Source organism: Cardiocondyla obscurior, linkage group LG03 (assembly GCF_019399895.1).
Source record: "Cardiocondyla obscurior isolate alpha-2009 linkage group LG03, Cobs3.1, whole genome shotgun sequence".
NCBI classification, from domain to species: Eukaryota; Metazoa; Arthropoda; class Insecta; order Hymenoptera; family Formicidae; genus Cardiocondyla; species Cardiocondyla obscurior.
This window is the reverse complement of record NC_091866.1, coordinates 4,568,187-4,591,506: the sequence shown is the minus strand read 5'-3', so window position 1 is coordinate 4,591,506 and position 23,320 is coordinate 4,568,187. Positions and strand designations below refer to the sequence as shown.

The window sequence follows — 23,320 nt, the reverse complement described above, 5'->3', positions numbered from 1 at the left end:
CACAAATGATCGGTAATTATTATACTTGGACGATACGAACATTTTTTCTATTCACAAATAAAAGACGGCACGCTTATACGGATTAATTTGAGGACAAAATAATTTCGTGACAAAACATGAACATAAGTATAAAGATATCGAGAAGTTGAGAAACACAAAAATGTCGGTGACAGATACAAATAAGAGGACATGAGTGGCACAATATGCTAGCGACGTAAAGATACACATTTTATATTCTTCATCTAAATTGGAGAGCTGGAACGGACAATAGGCCGAATTTTTGCGAGCGGTCCCCAAGCTTTCTTAATTGGCAGGATCAAAATCAAATGTGCCTCAGTGTATTATCTATTACTTATTTTGTACTATTTTGCGTTAAAAAAAAATTTTGATTATTAAAACAAGATCTTTTTCTTCAAAGTAGTACAAAAAAAAAATCTTAAATAATCCATTAAGTTCATTCAACTTTGTTGGTTTGGCCCCATCAACCTAAAAGAGCTCAGTTTCCACATTAAAAGAACGACTTACGGTCGCAAGTATCACTTATTTGCGGGCGCCGTCCCGGCAGCGTTCTCAATTCCACGTCCTCTACGATCGTCTCAAACTTTTCTCTTAAGGATGATGTTCGTCCTAACGAAGGAGGTTGATCCGATTTTAAATCCGTATTACTTTGCAATACTTTAGGTTTCTCGATCGTGGTGCAAACTTTATTTTCTTCGAAAGGCATCTTCTTTTCGATTTGAGAATTAGTCTCGTTTATTTGTGTACTGCTTTGCAGGCTTGTGCGATTCAATCGATTTATTTCATTCGAACTCCTCGATTCTTGTTCGTTGCACGCCGATGTTTCAGATTGTTCTTCCTGGTTGACAGAACCCATTGGTTCCGAAGTTTTTATTTCTTTTCTCGACAGAACATTTAAAATTTGTCCTGACGTGCCTGATGAAACAATTGGAATCGATGATGGATATCTTGAATTGTATACAATTTCAGACGGAGTTAAAAATGGATAAGATTTTCGCTTTATTGGAGGAGCATTTAATAAAACATGAGAATTTTTTACTTCTTCACATTCGGTATTTACATCTGTCGTTGATTTTGGTTTTATTTCACTATTTTCATTAATTTTACTTGATGCTTCTGATTCTTCAAGCATATCAACAATTTTCGTAATTTGGTCATCATCAATGTTATAGACATCCTTTGTTCTTTCGTCTTTTAAATGAGCTGCTTCTAATAGAGAAGATCTATGATCCTCATATCTTTTCCCTTGTCCTTTTTCTTCATTTTCGTGCATTTTGCTATCAGAAAAATTATCTAATAATTCGGCATAATTTCTAATTTGGGATTCTGATTTTGATTTCAAAATTGTTTCATTTAAAATAGAATCAATTACCTCGTTTGATTTTGATTCACATTTTTTCAGAAATGTTTGTTTCTTCTCATTTTTATCACTTTCTTTTGATTTCTTACACACGGACGAATCAGAAAGTGCTTTTACAATCCTATCGGAATCTGCACGTTTTATCGAATTACTTGGCGCAGCTGGAGCTTCAGCTGTCATTGTTGTATTATCTAAAGACGACAAATCGACATCAATGATGTTAGTTAAAATAGGTAAACGCTCTTCTGGACTGCTGTAACTTCTCTGCAACAGTCTCCCCATTTCCGGATCAACCTCAAATTTCAGATCATTCATCGCGGTTTCGACACCAGAAAATATGTAATCTTTCGGTACGAAGAATCGACTATTTGAAATATTAATACCATATGAGCCTCCGTTGGCATTTTGAATGCTACGAATATTTTTTAATAAGGAACTTCTGGCTTTCGCATCTTTATTCGATGTATTTGTAACAGTAATGTACAACTTTGGATAATCTTCCGTAATTATTGAAGACTTATCGGATGGACTGTGAGAATCTTGGCCAGGTTTAAAGTCATTTAAATAAATCTTTGACGATTCATCTGTTGAAACTTTTGATTGTTTCAAATCTTCATTTACTAAATGTTCAACCGTTTTCTGTGCATCTGTACAATCTGTGCAGTCAGAATGCCGCGTGCCAATACCATATGCAGAACAGAATTTAATCTCCTCGCCAGAAATCAATTTGTCTTCCAATTTAATAGGTTCTTTAAGTGCTGGTTTACCATCTGTGATGGTCAGATTATTATTCGGCAAACTGAATTTGTCTCGAGTAACAGGACTGACCTCCTTGAGTTTCGATTTACGTGAGTCCCAAACGTTCATCGTTGCCTTAAATAAGTTATTTCGTAACGCGTGCTTTCTCGAGTCGTAACGCTTCTTTAGCATCCGGCCACGCTTTAGTAAAACGCTTGCCATTTCTTCTTTATCCTCATTAGTGACATCAAGTGTCTTGCAATTCACTACAGTGCTATCTAGTAATACGCAGTCCAAATGAGGAAAAAAGGAAAAAAAATTAATAAAACTTATTACCACAGCATTATAATGAAATAAATTTTTTTAATATACAAGGTGTCTAGCATAAGATGCCCCTCCAAATAGCTGCCCACCCGCAGTTATTTGAAGAGACACCTAATGTCAGACGCCCTGTAATATAAAATAATATAGAATAAAAGAAAATTAATTCGCGATACATTTTGTTTTATTAAGGCTTATCCTTTTTTCCGATAATATTTAGTACAAAATCCTCTCGGTCTTTATTCGTAAAAAATATTATGTGTTAGTATATCGTATTAATATACTTTTTATTATATTACTAAATCTTCACAATTCTGTTCACGTGTTATAATATACTATCACATAATAGTTTTTAATAGACGCCAACTATTTTTGTTAGCTTACCTTTATTAAGTTTGTCGAGTTGTGCCTCCAGCGCTCTTAGCTTATCTCTCTGCGTCTTGTTCTCCATGACCACGCGTTCCAATTCGCTCTGGGCCTCGGTTTTAAAATCGTTGGCAACTCGCACAGTCATAAGTAAATCCGTTTGGAACTGCTCCCATTCTGCGCTCTCTTCTTGTCTTAACTTACGTTCCTCGGCTAACGCGCGCTCTAATTCGTACTGATGAGTTTGCGCTTCGCGTTCTCTTCGTTGTGCTTCGCTCAATGCAGCTTTCAGCTCTCGTTTATCTTCTAGATGTCGTTGGCACTGCGTCTGCAACTCCGCCAAGGAGTCTCGAACAAGTTGCAGTTCTGTGCTCACAGACAGCCGCTCATCTTTTAACTGATTCAACCTGTATTCCAAGTCGTCTATTGCTGATTTTGCATTATTTCGGGCCACCTAAAATATAAATTTAATAAAATTACTTTAATTAATTTATTTACACAAAGAAAATTAATTCGAGAAAAATTAATCGCTCTTTCGATGCGAATTCTATACATAAAATACAAAACCATACTTTATATTCTTCTTGAAGCTGCGAGTATTGATCCCTCAATCGATCATGGTCGCAATGGGAGCGCGCCAATTGTTCCTGTAATGCTGCCGCTTGGGTTTCGAGCGTATCCTTTTCTCTTCTAGCCGCATCTAGCAGTTCATCCGCCTCGCTTTTATTCTCTAGCTGCCTCGATTGCTCCAGCTCCTCGATCTTTGCTCGCGCGTTTTCCAGTAAAGTCGCCAGTCTACTGATCTCTATACTACGATTCGCGCCCTCCTGCCTGGCTTCCGCTAACTCCATATCCAACTGCTTTCGTTCGTTGTTCGCTCCTTCTACTGTCGCTTCTAATAATTGGACGCATTTTGTCAAACGCTCAGTTTCAACCACATTAGCATCAGCACTTGCTCTTAAATTCTTTAATTCACTGGTTAACTCTTCTTGCTTTTGAAGGAGAGTCTCACGTTCCTCTTGCGCACTCTATAATCGTACAAATAATCAGTAATCTCTTGCCATTTGTTTTACGTACATATAATTAATATTACTCACTTTTAAAAGATCTACAAGTTTCTGTTCCCTTTCCGTATTGTAACCTTTAGATGCTTCCTGTGGCTGTTCTTCCGTCAAAAGCAGTGCTTGCAAGGTATCAACCTTAGCACGACACTCTTCTAATTTTTCCGTCTGACGGCATAAAGATTCCAAAAGAACTCCTTTTTCCTCAGTTAGCCTTTCGTTAACCGCTTGTAGTTCGAGCAGTTGTGCCTGGATAATTACAATTTTGTGGTTAATATTGTTGTTGATAAAATTTGTATTTCCGCTATCTTTCTTCACAAATAAATAAAAACTTACCTGTAAGTCACTTAATTCCTGAATCGTTGCCTGTAATTCTTCATTCGTGGAATAATGCGTCTCCTCCATTTGTAAAATCCTATCCTGTAAGCATGCAACCGAAACCTCGGACAGTGAGCTGGAGGAGTGCTTGTCCCAGTCCGGCGTGGTGCACTGAGCACCATCTTGAGGTGTACTGGTATTGTGCGTGGATCCATCATCCTGAGGAATGGCGATGGACGCTGGGGCAGAGTTGTGAAGCCTCGAGGCATCTAGCAACAGTTGTTGTTTTTCCGAATCGGACAGCGGAGAATGGGCCACGTCTCTGAGACGAGCGCGAAGAGCTTCGTTCTCTTCGGTAAGGCGCTCTAGCTCCAGACGATGCTGTTCCTATTCGCCAAAACAGCAAAACATATGCGAGCTATTAGCAACAGTTACAAATAATAGATTCGAATAATTTATATCCACGTCTAAAGAGCATCTCGGCTCGGCTATTTGCGTCTAATTATAAATATAATCGAGGTTCAACGAGTTAAGTCTCCGCATCGTGGTTTTCTTTGCGCGTTGATACTACGTTGTCTTCGCGCGAACGTAACGAAAGAAGGTACATAAAAACCGTCGGCAAACAATCGCGACAGCTGCGGGCGACGTTCTCAATTATAACATCTGCGAGCTCCGTCGAGTTTGAGGAAAAACACAAGGGACACGCGTGTTAGGAACACACGCGTGAACGTCGCACCGACGAAAGGGGTGCTGAAGAGGGAAGGACGAGACGTGGGGCCAATCCGGATTCGAGGTTAGAGTCAAGCGGCGTACGAGAAATCGACGCGGACGGCCTCGCGCCGGGAGGTTGAAACTCGCGTAAACTCGCGGCTCGCGGATACGGATCTGGCTCGACACGTGCGAAGAGCATTTACCGTGGGCGACGAGAAGCAACGTTTTTTCATATTTCGGATCCGCTTTCCCGGCTCTCTTCCTGCGTAAACATCCCCGCCGCGTTTTACGCCCTCTGGCTTCGTTTTCGAGCACGGCGAAACCGACTCCTCGTGCCCTTTTCCTCGCTCCCCAGCCTCCCCCCGTCCGTTCGCTCACTCTCTCTCTTTCTTTCTCTCACGCTCGCTCGCTCTTTCTAACGTTCTCTAACGGTTACGTCGGTTACACGAGCTCCGGGATTGAAACCGGTATAATTTCCGCCGAGCTCAGATTCCGACGCCGCGGCCAGCCGAAAACGATTCCCGCCGACGGGGACCGCGATCTACCGAACTTTTCATTTTCGCAGCGTGGAAAATTGAATCCGATTGCACGACGGTAAAGGGTTCCACGATCGAGGCTGGCAAACGATTTCCGGGCAAGGGGATCGGAGGGAGGGGGAGGAAATAACACGGTAGGGTGCACCCAGCGAAAATAGCAACTTTACAGTGCAGCCTTTGCGAGAATACCTGCTGATTTTTACGCGATCGCGAACAGCCTAGGCTGAAACAAGCGTGAACGAGAGGGACGGCTGCGGAAAAAGTACCAAGATTCGCAGGTAAAAGGGGTCCGAGAGAACAATGGAATCGTTTCACGGCGGTTGTTTCGGGGCCTGCCGGAGGAACGTCTCGGCGAGATGCACTCTACAGAGCCATTGATTTCTTCAAAGTCAATATTTTTTTTTTTTTTCCCCTCTCTTGCTTCTTTTTTCCGCAAGATCAAACAATTTTCGTTAACAGAAAAGTCGTACTTTTCAATTTAATGTAATTAAAAGATAATTAATATCAAAACGTCGAGATGTAAATCGGAACAAGTGAAACTTCGGGTCCGGCTCCGAATTAATTGAGACGCGCAAAGTGTTCTATTTTTGGAACGCTCTGTAGTACCGATAACACCGGTGATTTAACCGAGAAAAGAGGAGCGCCGGCGTATCTTTTACTGGATCGATCTATTAAGCGCAATTTAGATGCAAAGCGGATATTTTTGCAGCCGCCGCCGTCGTCTCCGACCGTGCCTTACGTCGCCTTCCTTGTATGGCACGCGAAAACGCGAAAAGAGGTAGGGAACGGAACGCAGGTATGCACGTGTGCAGGCAGCACGCCAGGTTCGCTCGCGGGAGGTACGGGAGGAAGGAAGGGAAAGGGGGAGAAAATTAATGCGAAACGTCAACTGCAGATGAATCAGAGCGACGCGGTATAATTCATTCATCGAACATTTTGCGACGCAGTCGCTAAATGCGCGCCTTGCGTTCCGCGTTAATTTTTCAGCCGACCGAAGCTCGCGCGAAAAAGGTACCCCGATTTCCTCGAGGGCGCTTACCTTGAAGGCGGTCAGCTCGGCGTGGACCTCGCGCAGATTCTGAACATCGGAGACCGCGTCCCGTAAGTTCGCCTCGAGACGCGAGCGATCTTTCCGCAGGGCCTCAACCTCCCGTTCCAGCTCCTGCATCTTGGAGACCTTGGCTGGACCCTTCGGCGCGGTCGTCACCTTGGACCTGGCCGGCTCCTTGCTGCCCAGGGAGCCGGCCCAGTTGTTCCCGGTCGGCGATACGTCGCTTTTCGCCTCCAGCGAGGAGGCACTCGGCACTTGGCGCAGCGACGCCGACTGCTGCTGCTGCTGCTGTTGCGATGCCGATTGCTGCTGGCTAGGCTGTCCTCTGCGAAACAGCGATTTGAACTTCATCATGGTCACTCAATTAGCCGCGTTATTCAGACGATCTCGTTCCTCGTAGCACGAGAAAAAAGTTTTGGTCCAGGAGAAAGAGAGAGAGGAAAAAAAAAAAATGAGAAGAAAAAGAACGCGAAATCGGACGATTTTCTTTCTCGTTCAGAGTATTGTCGCCGAGGAAGCGCGTCTATGACCCGCCGACGAACAATGACATCGTCTTTCCCGTTAGCGAGCGTTTCCAGGACTCGGACGAAGAGGAAAGCGAACGAGTCGTCATCCTGTCGCGTCTCCTCCCGTTACGACGTAACGAACGTAATCATCGCGAGGTCACGGATACGAGCTGCCGGCGACTATCAATCGTGCGCGGAGGCGTTTTTGATAGCAATTGTCTCTCAATTTAGATTTTCGCAGAAGGACACAATGCGACGGCGAAACAATGAATCCCCAAGGCGCCTTGAACGTTCTGCTCGCACGTGAACGCCGGAGATGTCACTTCCCTTTAAAATGGACTTTTAAATTGTCACTTTTAAGGTCACATTAATTTTTTCTCTTCTTTTTTTTTTTATAGAAGGAAGGAATTTAATTGTCACTTCGTAATTTCTAATTATTATTGTCAATCCGTCAATCGAAAGTCACTTTAATCCACGCAATTTAGTGTCACTTTAAAAAGGAATATCGATATTCAGTCTCGATACAAAAAATGGTCCTTTAATTAAATCGAATAAAAATGAACAGTTGACGTAATTAACTTCTATAAAGGGCGATTTCAACCGTTCGACGCACTTTTTTACAGATCGCCCTTAGTCGTCCCTTCAGTTAAAATTTTAATCCATGAATAATCGAACTTAAGCGACGTGGCTGAAATCTGTTTACGCAATCGTAGACAGAGATAAATTTTCTTTTGTTCTCCAGGTCACTCGGGCTACGCGACGAGAGCATCAGAGCACCCTGGTCCGGTTCCCACGTCTATCGCGCGACTCCGATCTCATCTCCGCACGTATCCAGGTGCACCTTCCGCCGCGGATCGTCGTACCGCCAGTTCCGCCGCGCAGCATCTTCGCATCTCGGGTGCCTCGGCGCTGCCCAGGAGCCGGCTTTCTCTCGTTATCCTGCCGTTTACAGGACGCGCCGATCGGCGACGGCGACGTTACACGAGCCGACCAGGCGATCGTCGCATCGTGTGCCGCGCACTCGCCGTGGAATTCGAAGATTCGTGAGCGAAGCGAGCCACTTTCCTTCCTCTTCTCCTTCGGGAATGTCCCAAACGTCGAGAGATGGTCCCGGCAGCTTCGCAGGCTCCGGCGTCGGTGTCGTTCGCGCGGCGGCCACTTGTTGCTATCGGTTTCGGCCAACGACCGTGAATCCACCGCGGAAGAACCGACCGGATGTCCTTGCGGTGGCGTGGACCTCTCAAGGATCCCCAAGGACGACGCTCGCGCGAGTCGACGGACGGTCCCTCGATAATCGATCGGGACGCTGGACGAAGCGTAGGACGAGTCGTCGCGGATGCACCTTCCCCGATCGATATTATTTACAGATAGGCGAACGCCTGGGACCGCTTCCCGACGATTTCACGGACTTTCGAGCAGCTCGGACGAGTGAATCCAGCTCGAGCGGCAGTGGGCACTGGCGACGAAGCATACCGCACGACGGTGCATCGGGTACTGAATACACGAGCCGACAATCGCCTTCCTCCTGTAATTCCGTCCCCCCTTCTCTCTTTTCCGCTCTCCTCGCCAGCCAAGGCTTTTCTTAGGCGGCCTCCTCGCCGCCGGACTGTACGAAGGGCCAGAGTCGTAAATGCAGCCGGAGGTCGTACTTGGACCGCCGCATTCGTCGGCCATTGAGGAATTCTCCTCGTCGCGAATTCCCTCGTGATCCGCGCCGTCGCCTTTTAAAGACCGTAATTGCGGGGCCACTTGCGGAATAGGCTCCGGGACCGAGAGAGAGAGAGACTATAAAACGCACGTGGGACGCGCGCTGCTTCGAATTTAACAGGTCTAAATACCTTCGTTCTCTTAATTGAATCAAAACGCAAATCTTTGAAAGGCAAATCTGCCAATTTGCTCGCTGCTCGTTTCTAATCGACGACGACGTGCTGCGTTCAGAGACAAATAATTTTAACTGAGCGAACTCGTAATTCAACCGCACTGTTTTCCTTCTTTTTTGTAGCTTCCGAAAACTGGAACGAGCCGGCGAGTGTTCCAACTTCATTTTTAAAGGGCCCTGCGTCGAACGGAATAGGACGCAACAAAGCGGACGACAGGAGCGATTTAAATCTTCCATCGGGTGAACGTATCTGCGTAATATCGACTGATAAATTCGTTAAGGTAATCATCAACAGCCGTGTGCACGAGAAAAGGGTTCGGGGCAAAAGGCCCCGATCGCGGTAATCGAGTAGCGATTTCCGGATCGGCTGCTGGCACGGCCGATTTGCTTTTTGACGCGCTTCGATCATCCCGGAATCAACGTTGATTTTCGATCGGAGGAACTAAGAGAGAGAGAAAGAAAGGGAGAGGGAGAGAGAGATAATTGCTCGGATGGACCGTCGGAGCTCTTGGGAACGGGTACGCGCCTCATCGCCGTCGAGGATGGCACGATCGGAGAAGAGAAGGGAAGGGACGGGAGAAGAAGCGGAGGAGCTGCTTAAGGAGGCCACACGGAATCCGCAGACGTCTCACCGGTCGACCAGTTTTCTCATACGGTCGACATATGGTATGTACCCGGTGGCCGAAAGGTCTTCTCGCCTTCGCGACGCGGGGTACGTGAGCGGATAAATCTTTTCTTGCCGCGGTATTCTTCATTTATGCGCAGCCATTCCCGAGCCCGATCGCGGTACGGGACGCGTCTCTCGAATCCCCACGCAAATGCCGGCAATTTACACGTGCCTTGCACGCTGGCAGCGTTAGACAACGCAGTTCCATCTCGGCGAAGTAACCCTCCCCGTAACTGTACTCCAGACGAGAAAAAGAAGAAAAAGAAAGAATATTTTTAATGGCTAAACGGAGCTCGCTGAAGAACAGCGTGGAATGCACGAAACGTCAAACCTAACTGTTCGCCGCCCGCTAGACGCTCGAATGACCAGCGGATATTCCTATCGGCCGTGTTTAGTTATTATCGATGCGTCAGATGTTAAGTATTTGTGATACCGCTTATAAGGTGAATATTAGTACCGACTGGAACTACGGCGTTATGGCATCCTCGATATTTATCGGGACGATGAATAACGAAGTAGAAAATTTTTTTTTTAGCTTTTGGGGTATACTCGGTGGGAAAAGCCCGGGGTCCAAGGTTGTAATAAGTTCAACGCCACGTAGGGAACGAAACTGAAAGGAAGATACACGTCGCATATGCGGTAAAATCACTCGTCCGCGATAGGAGGGAGGAGGGGGGCCCTATATCGAGAAGGGCACACGTCCATGGGTCCCGGGGCGAATTGTATTTTGCACGAGCGCCAAACCTCCGCCCAGGGCAAACCTAACCGGTATGCGTTTTTCCGGCGAACGGAAATACGACACTCTTCGACGACGGGGTTCCCCTTCTCCCCCCCGAGCCACTCTCGTCAGCGGGTATATGATGCCGCAACAATAGTCGCGAGTAAAAATATGCGGGGTTGCAATATACCCCAGATTTCCCCGCACAATCGTTTCGACACGATCTTAGATTTCGCTCTCTGCAAAAATATCTCGCATCGGGAGCGAGGGAAAAAGTAAGAACACCGCGTAAATATAGAAACCCTGCAAGTTGTCGGGATGAAAGAAAGTGTGAACGGTGTGCTCGGTGGAAAAAAAAAAATGTAGTTATGTCATACTTCTCAGATATAAATACAATAGAAGTGAATTGAAATTAACTCTTTTATGAGCATAAGCTGTACCCCTTTTTTTCCTTTTTTTTTTATTACACGCGTCGAATTAATTTTTAAGACGGTATTGGGAATTTTTGTCGTTTGGCTATTTATTATTCAACTGGCAGATTGACTATCTCGATCCCAAGTAAGCGAAATAAATAACAACGGTTGCTCTTTGTGCGAATTAATGCGGTGTCGATCTTCGTGCACGTGACGAAGCGATAAGTCCTCGCGATGGCAACGTACGGAAGACGAAGTGATCGAGCCGTGAAGCTCGGTGTCTGATCATGCGATCAGTGAGATAATACGGAACAGAGACGGCACTGTGCCCTCGTGTGGCATCCATAGACCGTTCGATGAGATTCCGTTACGATGAATACTGATAGAATTTCGTCCGTTAGAATCAAGTACATATTCGGTTATTAAACGCAAACATTTATAGGAATCTCGCGTTTTGACTGAACTTGTTCGAAAACAAAAAAAAAAAGAAGAAAAGAAAAAAAATAGATTTACCGAAACTACGTCGTGCTCGACGCATAAAAAAATCAATTCATAAAATTAAAATTCAAAATAGTTAATAAAATACAGCAGATTTGCGTTATCGAGAGAAGAAAAAAATTTATTCGAAATAAATTTATTGGACGACTTTAATGTATATCTCTAGTTATATTCGGCGAGCGTCAATGGATTTATTATAATCAGAATCGTGCCACTTTGTGGACGTCAAGTCTTTAGAAAAAAAAGAAAAAGAAAAAATCTGCAGCTCGAAATTTACGGATCTGTTTATTAATCATTATTTATCCAGCCATTAATATTTCGATATCGTATCGCGATGATACGTAAGCAGTTATTAGCGCGCATACCGAAGCCGAAGGCTACGATACGATTTAAATTTCATGCGGAACGTGCGCGATGCATGTCGCCGTCGAATTCGATCGTCGAGCATTACCTTCACAGAAATTATACACGGCAATCACACTCCGAGATAAAAGTGTTTGCCGCGCGTCTCTCGTGAATTACGCGGCCTCACCTGCGAGCAAATACATTTGCATATGAAATCGCGACATCGACTAATTTAAACGCGCTTTTAGATGCAGTATCTTTGATTCTCGGCTAGTAACTCAGGTTAAAATATATTCAACTTTCTGGTGAGAATATCGCGCGAAAGTACGATGATAAATACACCTACAATACTTTAAGTTCGAAATTTATTCCTTTTTTTTTTTGTGAAAGAAAAGATAAACTCGTACTTGAACGTTGTGATCGTAAAAACTTGGATTGTGAGTAAACGTAGTTATAAAATTGTGTCTTGTAAAAACTGTGAAATAAAAAACTACTTATGCCGGGGTTCTCGGTTATGAGCAAATGCTGGAAAAAAGAAAAAAAAAAAAAAGACATAACTTCGTTTTATCATACGACCTCGGACGCGTTCATATGTACCTTTATTTCATTCGAATGAGGCACAAGTAGATATCCTTATCGCAAGGTGTAGGATACAAACCGGCTGTTTTAAAAAAGTATCGACCGCTGACGTCACTCTGTCCATAAAGGTGTTTCTGGTTGGAAGGAGATAAATGTTTGCGAGCCGCGCATTAACATTATACAATTGTCACAATAGTGAGCGAGGAAACGATATAACGAGGGCGTACGTCGCAGATGTCCGACTGCGGGAAAATAGATATTTATAAAAAAATAAATAAATTAATTAATAAATAAAAAGGAAAGACTGTGCGGAGAACGAGAAGTGACGAAATCTCTTTCGAGAAACAGCGCGGGGTTCGCGAGAAATTCGAAATACCTTAAAGCCAGAACGAGGAAAGGAGAGGAAAAAATAGCGTCATATTTATTGCTCGGTAAACGTTCTCGGCGCAGCAATATGTGTTAACAAATATTATAACAGTCGTATATCACCTACGTATGACGGGCATGTGCTCGTAACAAGAACTGCTCCTCGAGCTGCGTACTATTCCTCGCTCTGATTTTTATTAAAAACAAAAAAATTTTCCTTTGCGATAATCTCTCGAGTTATCCCGGAGTTACTTTCCGGAGCTCGAGATCGCCGACATCCGGATAGAAACGTGACGGTTCGATCTGGAAATTTCTTTTTTTTTTCCCCTTTTTTTTCGAGAGCAAACCGCGACGTCACTCTCTTTCTCTCTCGACCGCGAGAGAAGTCAATTGGATTCTGCCCTTCTTCGGAGACCCTTTCGTTTAGAATCACTCGTTTCCTCCGCGCGGAGATGGCCGTTATAATCGTACAGTGGCTGCTCTGTCGAGTTTGCCTCCCGACGAAAATCAAGGGACAGCTTCGATATATCACGGCCGCGCTTCTTCGCTCTTACGGTGTCGTTAAATCGGCCTCAGGCGGCATTAACTTGCCGATGGACTTTGGAATAGAATCTTCGTACAACATCATCGCGTTATAATTTCGTGTTCAGCTTTCTCCTCATTTTTCGGACATCTTAATTAATTTAAATACATACGGCGCGTATAATTTCGTAACGCTGTAATATTTGCACTCAAGCTAATATATTTGTTAAAAAAAAAAAAAAAAATCTATTATTAATTAATATGCTGCTCTAAGATAAATGTAGATATACCTATCCAAAATTAATTACAAAATCATCCTCCGATGCTGCCGGCGGTGAGTGTAATAATTTGATAAACGTTGCGATTAACGATCGTAGATTATTACATTGAAAAGTGAGTTCCTGCTTGATGCATCGCGATTCGCGGGAGCCGCTTTCGCGAGAAAAATCCAGTTACGCGACTCTCCGCGGATTTATTTGCGGCTTGCACAGCATCTCTCGCGGTTTTACGCGAAATCGACGTAAATTGGCGGTGAACGCACCGGCGCACGTCACACCGCCCATTGACTTTTGATTCACTGGGTATGTGGGTCGAAGCGTCGCTCTCATTGCCAGAGTGGGTCGTCGGTAGCGATGGGCCTGAGACCCACGCAAATATGGGCATTCGATATTCACGATAAATATTGGCGAACGTGTACTAGAAAGTACAAGTTTTGGAAAACAATTATCGGCCTCTCTAATATCGGCGGCTCTATCCACTGTACTTTTTTTTTTTTTTCTCAAGCTTGCGCTAAAAATAGCTATCAATTTTTGAAATTAAAGATACGATAAGAAAGAGACCTGTTGCAAACGGAAAGTGCCAAATATGATAACGGCAGTTTTTTGATAGCGGCAATCAGCGGAATATTAAGGCTTATGTAAACTGGTTTAAACCCGTGCCCCGCACGGTTGTTCGCCTTCTTTAATCGGTACAAAGCGATATTTCGAAAGATCCGCGAAATCCAGCCGCCGAAGAACGGGAAATGAGAGAAAGTGAGCGCGAGCACGAATCGCGCGAGACGCTGAATGCACCTCGTAACGTACATACATATTTATTAAGAAAATCCTATCGGTAATGGCGATAACGTGTGAAAAATAATTATTTTTAGTCCCGTGCAATCAGCTGTACTTCTACGGAGTTATATATCTTTTTGAATCTTTATATACTTTCTCTCTGTATTTAAAATTCGAATTGGTTTAGACGTAAAAGTGATAATTTCACCTCGATAACTTTCCTACAAAGTTTCGTATTACACTTGTCAGAAAATGAAATAAATGCACCCGAGCGCTATTGCATTATTACGCGCCGTCTACTTATTATTACGTCATCGATTATCATTGAAACTCGTTCCGCCGAGTCTGGTAATTCATTTATTTCTAGGTAACGTTCTGGGTTCGCTGAACTCGCGTTATAAATCGGTAATAAAATATCGACCAGTCGTCGAAACTGGCTGGCATATTTTTGGAACGTCTGATCTATTGACTCTGTCAGAAAAATATACTAGCAATTAAGCGTATTCAGTAACTTCACGTGGACCGATCGCTTTTTCACGTTTGCGAATGATATACAGATAAATGCGAAAAAATTAAGGATTAAGGAAAAAAAAAAAAAAAGAGAGCGAGTAAAATTGACTGTCAAATGCCAACGTTCACTTCGGAAGAAATATTACCAGATACGGAAATAATTTTAATACTGCACCAGATGCATGTATCGAGGTCGACTGGAGAACGCGCGTGACATGAAGCAAGGAGTGCTAAGTCAAGAAAGAAAAAAAAAAAAAATAAGAAAAAAAAAAAAAAAAAAAGCCGCAACAGGTCGTATTGAGAGAAAAAAAGAGAAAAAAAAATTTCCCATGAAAGATCATGGGAAAGCGTTTAAAAGGTAAACCAGAAATAATCGCGTCGACAGGTGATCGCGCCTTTTCGCGAGAGTTCACCTGTTACGTAAAAGCGGCCGACGCTATATCTCGCCACCCATTAAGATCGCGGTCGTCCGGCGATCTTGGCGACGTCCTCGCGACGGAGCCAAGTAGCATCGCGATATCCGGAGATAATACCGAGAGATATTATCCTTAATGCCATTCTCGGACAGCGCGTGGCATCGAGAGATCGTGGGGAAAGGAGTCGCCGGAGTCTGGGTCGTCGAACCGCGTCTGAGAACTAGCGACAAACGAACGCATCTCGCGCCGTGTTCCCTCTCTCTCTTCTCTTTTTTCCGGTTCTTTTTTTTTTCTTTTTTTTTACGACGGACATGTGTAAGATTATAAGAAGCTGAAAGACTTACTTTAGTCGCTGATCCCTCGATTTCGTCGCCTTGTCTTCTTGGACGATTCTTCTTGCCGGCCTCCTCGCGTTGAAGAGAGACGCGACCGGATCTCTTTTCCGCCCCGCGCTCGGCGCTGCTTTGGAAGATGGTGCCGCGGGTTCGGCCGGCTTTGCCCTGAAAATCCATATTAATTAGCCGTAGATTAAACTGGGGATTGATATATATATATTTTTTTTTCTTAATTAACGGAGGCATTGACCGCGCCGTAGTTAATTGACCGAATCGCCAATTAATTTTTCCTTTCGAGCAGCAGCTACGAAGACGAATATCATCTTCGAGGCGACAATTTAATATTGATACCAGTCTCTTAGAAATCATTTATCCGCGTATATAAAAATAACCATCGACTGAACAGCCGGCTAAGAAGAATTGGAGACGCATTTACACGCGGGGGTCATCTTCACGCTTAAAAAAAAAAAAAATAAGGAAAAAAAAAGAAAAAAAAATTCAACTCAAAGATAAAGCGACCGGAATATTTTCTATTCCCGCGGATCATTTCCAGATCGTGTCGATTTCACACACGATCGTTGATTCGCGCCCACAATGCCGAGGAGCGCACACGGCGTAGAGACAATCGACCGCGCGGTCCGTAATTTCGTTTGCGCAATAAAAATCCAGAGGCGGTGAACGATCGTCCGCCCGCGCGCGATAATGATCGGCCTAATGGTGAATGCAGAAAAGCCGTTGACTTTTCCTCACCTCTCTCTTCCTCTCTCTTCTCTCGTTGCGCAAAGAATTGATAGAATTAGTTACGCAATCCCGCGCGTATTAACGCAACGCGATAGCGCAGAGGAGTGCGTGTATATGGCGTAGATGATTAACGGGGAGAATTGTGTAACGTTTGTGCGTGCATGCCGTTAACATCTCCCTCATTCCCCCGGCGGTAACAGTCACGAGGAACGGGGGCGGTCGGTTTCGCGCACCGACGCTAATTTCGTTATCGCGTATTACGGGCGGCGAAGCCATAATCGGGGAACAACGTTGTCGGGAAAGCTAACTAATTAGACGACAACGAAGGCTTTACGCTAATAAACCGCTTAATTTCCGGCTGGTTCTTTTTTTTATATTGTTTTTTTTTTTTACTATTTCGGACTGACGAAACATTGGGGAAAGATTAGAAAAACGGAGGAAAACGCATTTAATTTGACATCTAATTTATACGTGATAGTATAAAAAACTAATCAACTGTTATTATTTAAAGAAATTAATGCTAAGCGGATTATTGTCAAGAGTCTAAAACGTAAGTGTGTTTTAATAAAGGATGGAGAAGAAGAGGTGCCCGAAAACCAATTCAGGGTGCTTGTCGTATCGACGGGTTCCACGAGTATATCTACCGACCACTTGATGAGGTCGGTTTGATCTCTGTCCGTTGGTCAATGCCCTCACGTCGGTCCGCCAGTTACGAACGAACGCGATCGGACGATCGATCGTTTGATCGTTCGCCGAGTCCGTCGAACGGATTAATTTCGTTTCGAGCAATCTTACCGCACCTGGTTAACAACGCTCGCCCAGCATTACGTAAATTATAACCGACTTCGTGCTGAGAACCGAGCGCGGGGCATAAAGCCGTATTTTATCTCGACGCGAAACATTTGATACGTCTACCTTCGAAGAGGTACAGAAAAAAAAATCCAAATACTTTCAATAGTGAGCTTCAACGATGGCAATAAAAAAAAATAAAAAAAAAAATAAAATAAAATAAAATAAATTAATTAATTAAATTTGAACGATCGCCGCGACGGTATTAATAACTGTTACAAAACTATTATCACAAGAAATTAAGCCTTCGTACAAAGATTAACACTTCGATTAATTACTCCGATACAGCGGGGACAGTTTCCGATAAAACGGGAATAAGCTCCGGGGCGTTTACCGTGTGCTTACCCTGCGGAGTTATCGGACGTTATTTAAATTAAAAGAAAGCGAGGCTGAGTCACCGTCGCCGTGGCATTAAATTAAATGAAATCTACGCGCGCGTTTTTTTTTTCCGCGATGGGGCATCAGCGGGTAGAAAAGCGAGTCTCCTAGGTGGGAAACTATCGTCCACGCCGGACCGGCTTCGGCCGATAATACCGGTCCGCAGCACGTGCGTCGACCGTTTATCTCTGTTACGCGTACGTTCCGCTCGTCCGCGAGGAATTGGATTTTCTGGGGCGATAAAACGCGACGTGAATTTACAGGCTCGTCCGGTAATTCTATCTGCGAGAGCAGATCTCACGCGTTAATGCCTGGCCAAGGGAAGTTGCGACACACCTTGCGCCTCTACCTATTATTAATCCAGGAAAGTTGCACGCCGGTAACATCTAGGACGAAGGAGTTATATATAAACCTCGCGGAGATACTCATTCGCACTCCGGCATGAGAAAATTGCAGCCGCTTATTACGAAAACGGATATTAAGAGTGGAACTACTTAACGATCACGTTATTATAACGAAAATATCTCTTCGGCGAGTCGGATATTGAAAATAAAGAGATATTTAATTTGGGGAGATCGATTGGATAAGGATTTTCTTCTTAAAGCGTCTTTTAGTAATAATTTATTTATTGAATTGAGTGGGTGAGCAAGTGAAGAATAATTCTGAACAGTAGCTAGATGCAAAAAGAAGCAAAGGGGACACCCGGGTTTGAACCGGGGACCTCTCGATCTGCAGTCGAATGCTCTACCACTGAGCTATATCCCCAACGATAGTCAGTCATCTCTAAATCGCGTTTTTCTGAACGAGCATACATTCATCCGACTTCAACGAATATTTATCGAGCAAAATATACGATAAAATGTGACGTTCAATAAAATTTTATGTATCAAATTGCCGAAATTTTGAAAATTAATTACTTTAATATTAATACATTTTCCATTTAATTCGTAAAGTAGTATGGTTTTAATTTCATTCAAATCCTTTAACGTTTTTAGTGTTGTAAAAGATTCTGTTATTCGATCTAAATAAAATATTTTATAGCCGACACAGTTAGGCAGCTCTCCGATGCACCAAGTGGCATAGAATGCCGAATAATTTCTTAAATCGTGATAAAAGATTTCTTAGAAGTAAAGACGAGAAGTCGTTTGTAACGGCAGGTGGATAACGGACTTCCCGGAAAAATAATGGGGGGACCGGTTTTCCGATCCGTGACGAACAAGGAATCCATCTTGCTATGTCGTGTCTATCACGATTATTGTAACAAGTACAGCCTTTACTAAATTCCGCATAATAGAGAAAATATAAGAAAGAATAAATGTTAAATATAAAAAAATAAATTATGCAAAGTTGTTTTATTTCAGAGGAAAATAGAAATAAATTAAGATTATAAATAATATTTAATATAATAAAACCAATATAAAAAATAATATAATAAAAATAAGTTATATTATTAATTTACTTTAATTCCTCGATAGTAAAGTAAAATAATTTTAAATTATCATCCTGATATCAATAGTATACCTATTCTCTAATATTTTCTCTATTGCCATAGGATACTATGCGCCTTTATCCCACATGACGACGTAACTACATACTGTCGTCCTCTACAACGCGCCTTCTCCACCACGAAGACCTACTCGAGTAACGTGCAGTCGACAATGCAGGAATTTATAAAGCTGAGTAATTATTATCTCAAGGTACACTTACAATTAGTAAATTATTATTCGTGTTAAATTAAATCATTTTAAAAAAATTTCCAATTTAAAACAAGAATTTTTCAAAATCTTAAAGCAAAAACTTATTGCTCTCCGCAGCAATTAAGTTGTATACTCACTGGCTTTTGGTGGACTTCCTGGGTGATTGTATATTTTGCGCGGTCCGCTTATTAAACGGCGCCCGGCCACCCGAACCCACAGACATCCCGCTTCGAGCCTAAAAAATAAATGACATTTTTTAATTAGCACGTTGGATACTTGTAAGTGTACAAATTATAAATAACTATAATTATTTTTTAAAGCTTAACAATAATTAAACGACTAAAAAGCACATTTAAATATTTGAAAAGATTTAAATGTTAAAAAAAAGTCTCGCAACTATACAAAGTTTTCTACAAAAATATCCCGATAAGCGGGCGATTAAAAAACGCCCGCAGATAACGCAATCTACGACGATAACGCTCTGCGATCGCGCGAATTGTCCGTGATAAAAAAATAAACAATTGAGAAAGACCGAAAAAACAGAAATTAATCTAAACGCGTTCCATTCTGTTTCGCGCGCGGTAAAGAGCCAGGAATTAAATCGCGAAATAAGCCGTTTAAACGCGTGTCGTATCGCGCCGGAATTATCGGGATGCGGCCTTTCATAAAAAAAAAAAATAATAAAATAAAATAAAATAAAATAAAAAAACCGGACGCTATCGTCGATCCCGATCGCGATGGTGCTCTCGCGAGCCTGCGTCCCCGACTTGCGGTCTCTTTTAGTGGGTCCGATGATAATCACGGCCTGCGCACGTGCGACACGCACGTAATTATCCCCGGGCGCGCATTAAAAAGAAATAATTATTGGTGCCCGCGCCGGCTAGCGTTTCCGTGACGCTCTGATTCGGCCGTGATTTATGCGCAACAGCTGGATAAGTAATCGTACGCCGTAAACGCGGGCAATTACACGCTGGGCGGTGACAGATCTCGGATCACTTCGGAAACGAGTAACATCGATCAATATTATTGATCGTTTTATTATTGCCGCGCCTTAGTAATTATGACACGGCGGCCTTTTCCGTTTTGCGCGACGAGACGCGGTACGCGTAGAAAAAGCGTCGATTTTTAGCGACGGTTAAAATCATAATTTTATTATATTATTAAAGTTTATTTATTACGTTATATCACCCGAAACGATCGGTTGCAAAAACGCTCAACGGCCACGGTAATAGTTATCGCCCGGCTTATCTGTTACTATATATTGTACACCATATTGCAAATAAAACGTTTTTCCTTATCTCATAATTTGTATTTTGAGAAATAATTGTGCATGCTCGTAAAAATTATTTCTCGCGCGAGACGGCGGGCACGGCTTGTAAATTATAATACGTCTAAGATACGCAAATACAGCTGATACGCGGACGCGCGAAATATTACCGAATTCCCGCCCAGCGCATCGAGAAACTGCCGGATCATCCTGAACAGCAGATAAAGTCTCGCATTGAATCACCCGTCCTGCAACGCACCACGACTCACGTTACACGCGAGAGAACGCCGGTTTTACACCCGCGAAATCGTCACCGATGGCCGGGCTTCACGCCTCCGCGAGATTAAACGCTTCTGCCCGGAGCCTCCTCCTCAGGAGGAGGACACGCGGTTCCTGAAGAACGTAACATCGCGAGGGAAAAACGTCGCCGAATCGCGGCGGGCGATTTCTACAAAGTCCGCCGATAATCGCACCCCGCTTCGGTAATTGCGAAAACCGTGCTCGAAGAAAAAAAGAAAAAAAGAAAAACAGCTGAGTGTTATTTCGAGCGGACGTGGATCCTGAACCGATGCCGCGAACACTCCGAGAAGCACGGGAGAAGACTGGTGGAATTCGAACTGACGAGATAAGAATTAAGTTGCCAGCGATAAGCTAGAAAATATCTACGGGTAGGTGTGCGTGCATGTGCTGCGCGTTTACGAGCGCATATACGCCCACACGACCGCGAAAGCCTAATGCAAAGTTATTATATCTAACGAATAATCCATGCACCGTACGGCGCTGCCCGCGAACTTTGCAAACTTTCGTTGTTGAATTTTTCAGATATTTTTCAACGATAATCTTTTCGCCGGATATCGACCGCCCGATTAATCACTTGTGCTCTTTCTCCCGCGTTATCAGCGCAGGTACACGATTTAATCGCACGAAAGGAAAGAAGGATGAAATCGTTTGAAGCTCGCCGGAATGTCGGCTTTTATCTCTGACACCTCGGGACCCTTTCTGATCCCGATTCCCGATCTCGAATCGCCGCCGCCGCCGCCGCCGCCGCGTGCGGATCGCCGGCGTTATCGCGTTGTCCCGCGAAAACACGGCAGGATCGTGCGGCAGGATTTTGAACCGTCGCAGACACCAGAACACCAGGCGACTTCGATCGGAAGGCTATACGTCCGTATATGTGCGTACCTTGCGAAGGTTCATCGAACCTCGGGCGCACGTACCGGGCTCTCTCGGCCAATAATAAAGATGCACGCCCGGTACGTAACTACGCTCTGTACATACGTTACCTAAGTACTACTCTGCACCCGTACCCTTTCTCTCTCTCTCTCTCTCTCTTTTTTTTTCTTTTTTTTCTCCGCTGCGATTACTCAAAGCGTATGCAGACTGTCCCGGATCCATCCGCGTTCTCGCTCGCTCGCGAGCAAGGAAAAAAAAAATAAACCACTGATATCAGCTTCGATGTCTTAATTAACTGTCGAGTACTGTTAGATTAATGTTCGGTGCCGCGCAATTGGTTAAATAAGTCTATTATTTGCCGATCAGCTACGTGAATGAAAATAATCTGCGAATTACACCGTGACCGCGCGGATTCAAGAATAATCGCCAGGCGGACTCTCTGTTGTTCGGACAGCTCGGAATTTCTGACTCCCTGAATCGCCACATTCTCGGCACGACTTTCCGAATCGTTCTCGCATCATTCCCGAACCGTTACATTCTCGGATCATGGATTCTAGGTTGCGCAACGTCCTCGTGACTGTGTTACGTTCCCGCAATTCTCGGACCGCGGCGGACTCTAGGGATTTCTCGTATCTCTGGAATATCGATCTTATCGGTCAGCCCCGGTACTCCACGATTGGTTTCTCGAATTTCCAAAGGTCGATTACCGCAATAAATACTTGGAACTTGTTCTTAAATTTATTTATTTGCGCCATCTTAAAAGACTTGACAGTTCTGATTCGAGCTTCTGGTTCAAAAATTATCGGAACGTTCCTAGCGATCTTTTCTGCGATTAAAAAAAAAACAAAAAGAAAAAGAAGAAACAAAATCCACCAGGAGGAGAAAAGTCAAAAACTCGAAGAGACTTCCTCGCGCAAGGAAGATCCGAAAATTCAGAAGAATCGTTCAACCGAAGCAAAAAGATATCCGAATGTATACTCTAGCATTTTAATGGGTTCAACGGTCCAAGGCAATTGCCTTGGATACTATTACTATGCATTATGCACGCGTGCGTGCGTGCGTGTGTATTAAGCAATCACATACCAATTTCTCTCCGAAGGCGCGCTAAAAAGGCAATCCCGCGTTCCATCGAGCGAGACCGCCGCAGATGCATCGGAGATGATCGTTATTGCTCGCGTTATCGGAGAGTCGTCGTCGTCATCGTCCTCGTCGCCATCGCCACGCGATGTTTCTCGCTTCTAGCCGCAGGGTGTGGCGACGATTGGTCTTTTGCCTACACTTTGCCGGGCAACTACGGCAGCAAATGCAGCGGCGATATAACAGCGAGGCGCGTATTACGCTGGCTTCACATCGCCCGGATCACGCATCGGCGAAAGAAACACGGCTCTCCTCTATCACTTTCCCGTATTTGCACGCGAGGATGTACTCGGCTTATAGCGCACCTCTTGTCAAAACGTAAAGACATAAGTGCGGAACGAAGAGTAAACGTAGGGCCCAGCATCTCTAAAGAGAAATGTATCTCAATCGCGTTGTGAAGGAAAAGATATATATCGAAAATACCTAAAACCTTCCTAGTGAGTCGATAGCTACTTCAGCACTATAAAAAAAGAAAAAAAAAAAATTATTTACCGTCTGTACTTTCTCATTATATTCCCAATAATATTTTCACGATAAATTAGATCGGAAAAATGTCGAATTAACGAAATCCACATATGAATTAAATCCTAATGTATCATTTATATCTACGTTTTCTATTCCAGAATGATTTCACTTGGGAGACGCGGTGGCTTCCTAACCCAGGATGGATTTTCACGAACGGCATGGAGGCAGCTTTAGAATCGTGCACCGGCCTACGCGCGCAAACGGACGAGCCGTGCTTCCCGCGCGTCTCTTCGAGCGGATTACCAGGCCTTCCTTTATCGTCTATCC

General features: G+C 43.9%; 1 protein-coding gene and 1 non-coding gene across 5 annotated transcripts in view; both read right to left on the bottom strand.

Moving 5' to 3' along the window:
- LOC139113795 (cytospin-A) overlaps positions 1–23,320 on the bottom strand; it is a 35,562-nt gene that overhangs the window by 2,348 nt on the left and 9,894 nt on the right. For 2 of the 4 annotated variants that reach the window (XM_070675199.1, XM_070675201.1), the window contains 8 exons: positions 19,089–19,186; positions 15,296–15,451; positions 6,469–6,805; positions 4,201–4,569; positions 3,901–4,113; positions 3,376–3,831; positions 2,822–3,257; positions 526–2,394 (listed from right to left, as the gene is read on the bottom strand). In XM_070675199.1, coding sequence (XP_070531300.1) covers positions 526–2,394; positions 2,822–3,257; positions 3,376–3,831; positions 3,901–4,113; positions 4,201–4,569; positions 6,469–6,805; positions 15,296–15,451; positions 19,089–19,186 — 3,934 coding nt within the window. Of the gene's footprint in view, positions 1–525; positions 2,395–2,821; positions 3,258–3,375; positions 3,832–3,900; positions 4,114–4,200; positions 4,570–5,096; positions 5,186–6,468; positions 6,806–15,295; positions 15,452–19,088; positions 19,187–20,388; positions 20,443–23,320 lie in introns of those variants that run through there. The other 2 variants (XM_070675200.1, XM_070675203.1) reach the window with 2 other exon arrangements.
- On the bottom strand, positions 17,948–18,019 carry Trnac-gca (transfer RNA cysteine (anticodon GCA)). Its single transcript has one exon. It is a non-coding gene; the product is annotated as a tRNA-Cys (tRNA).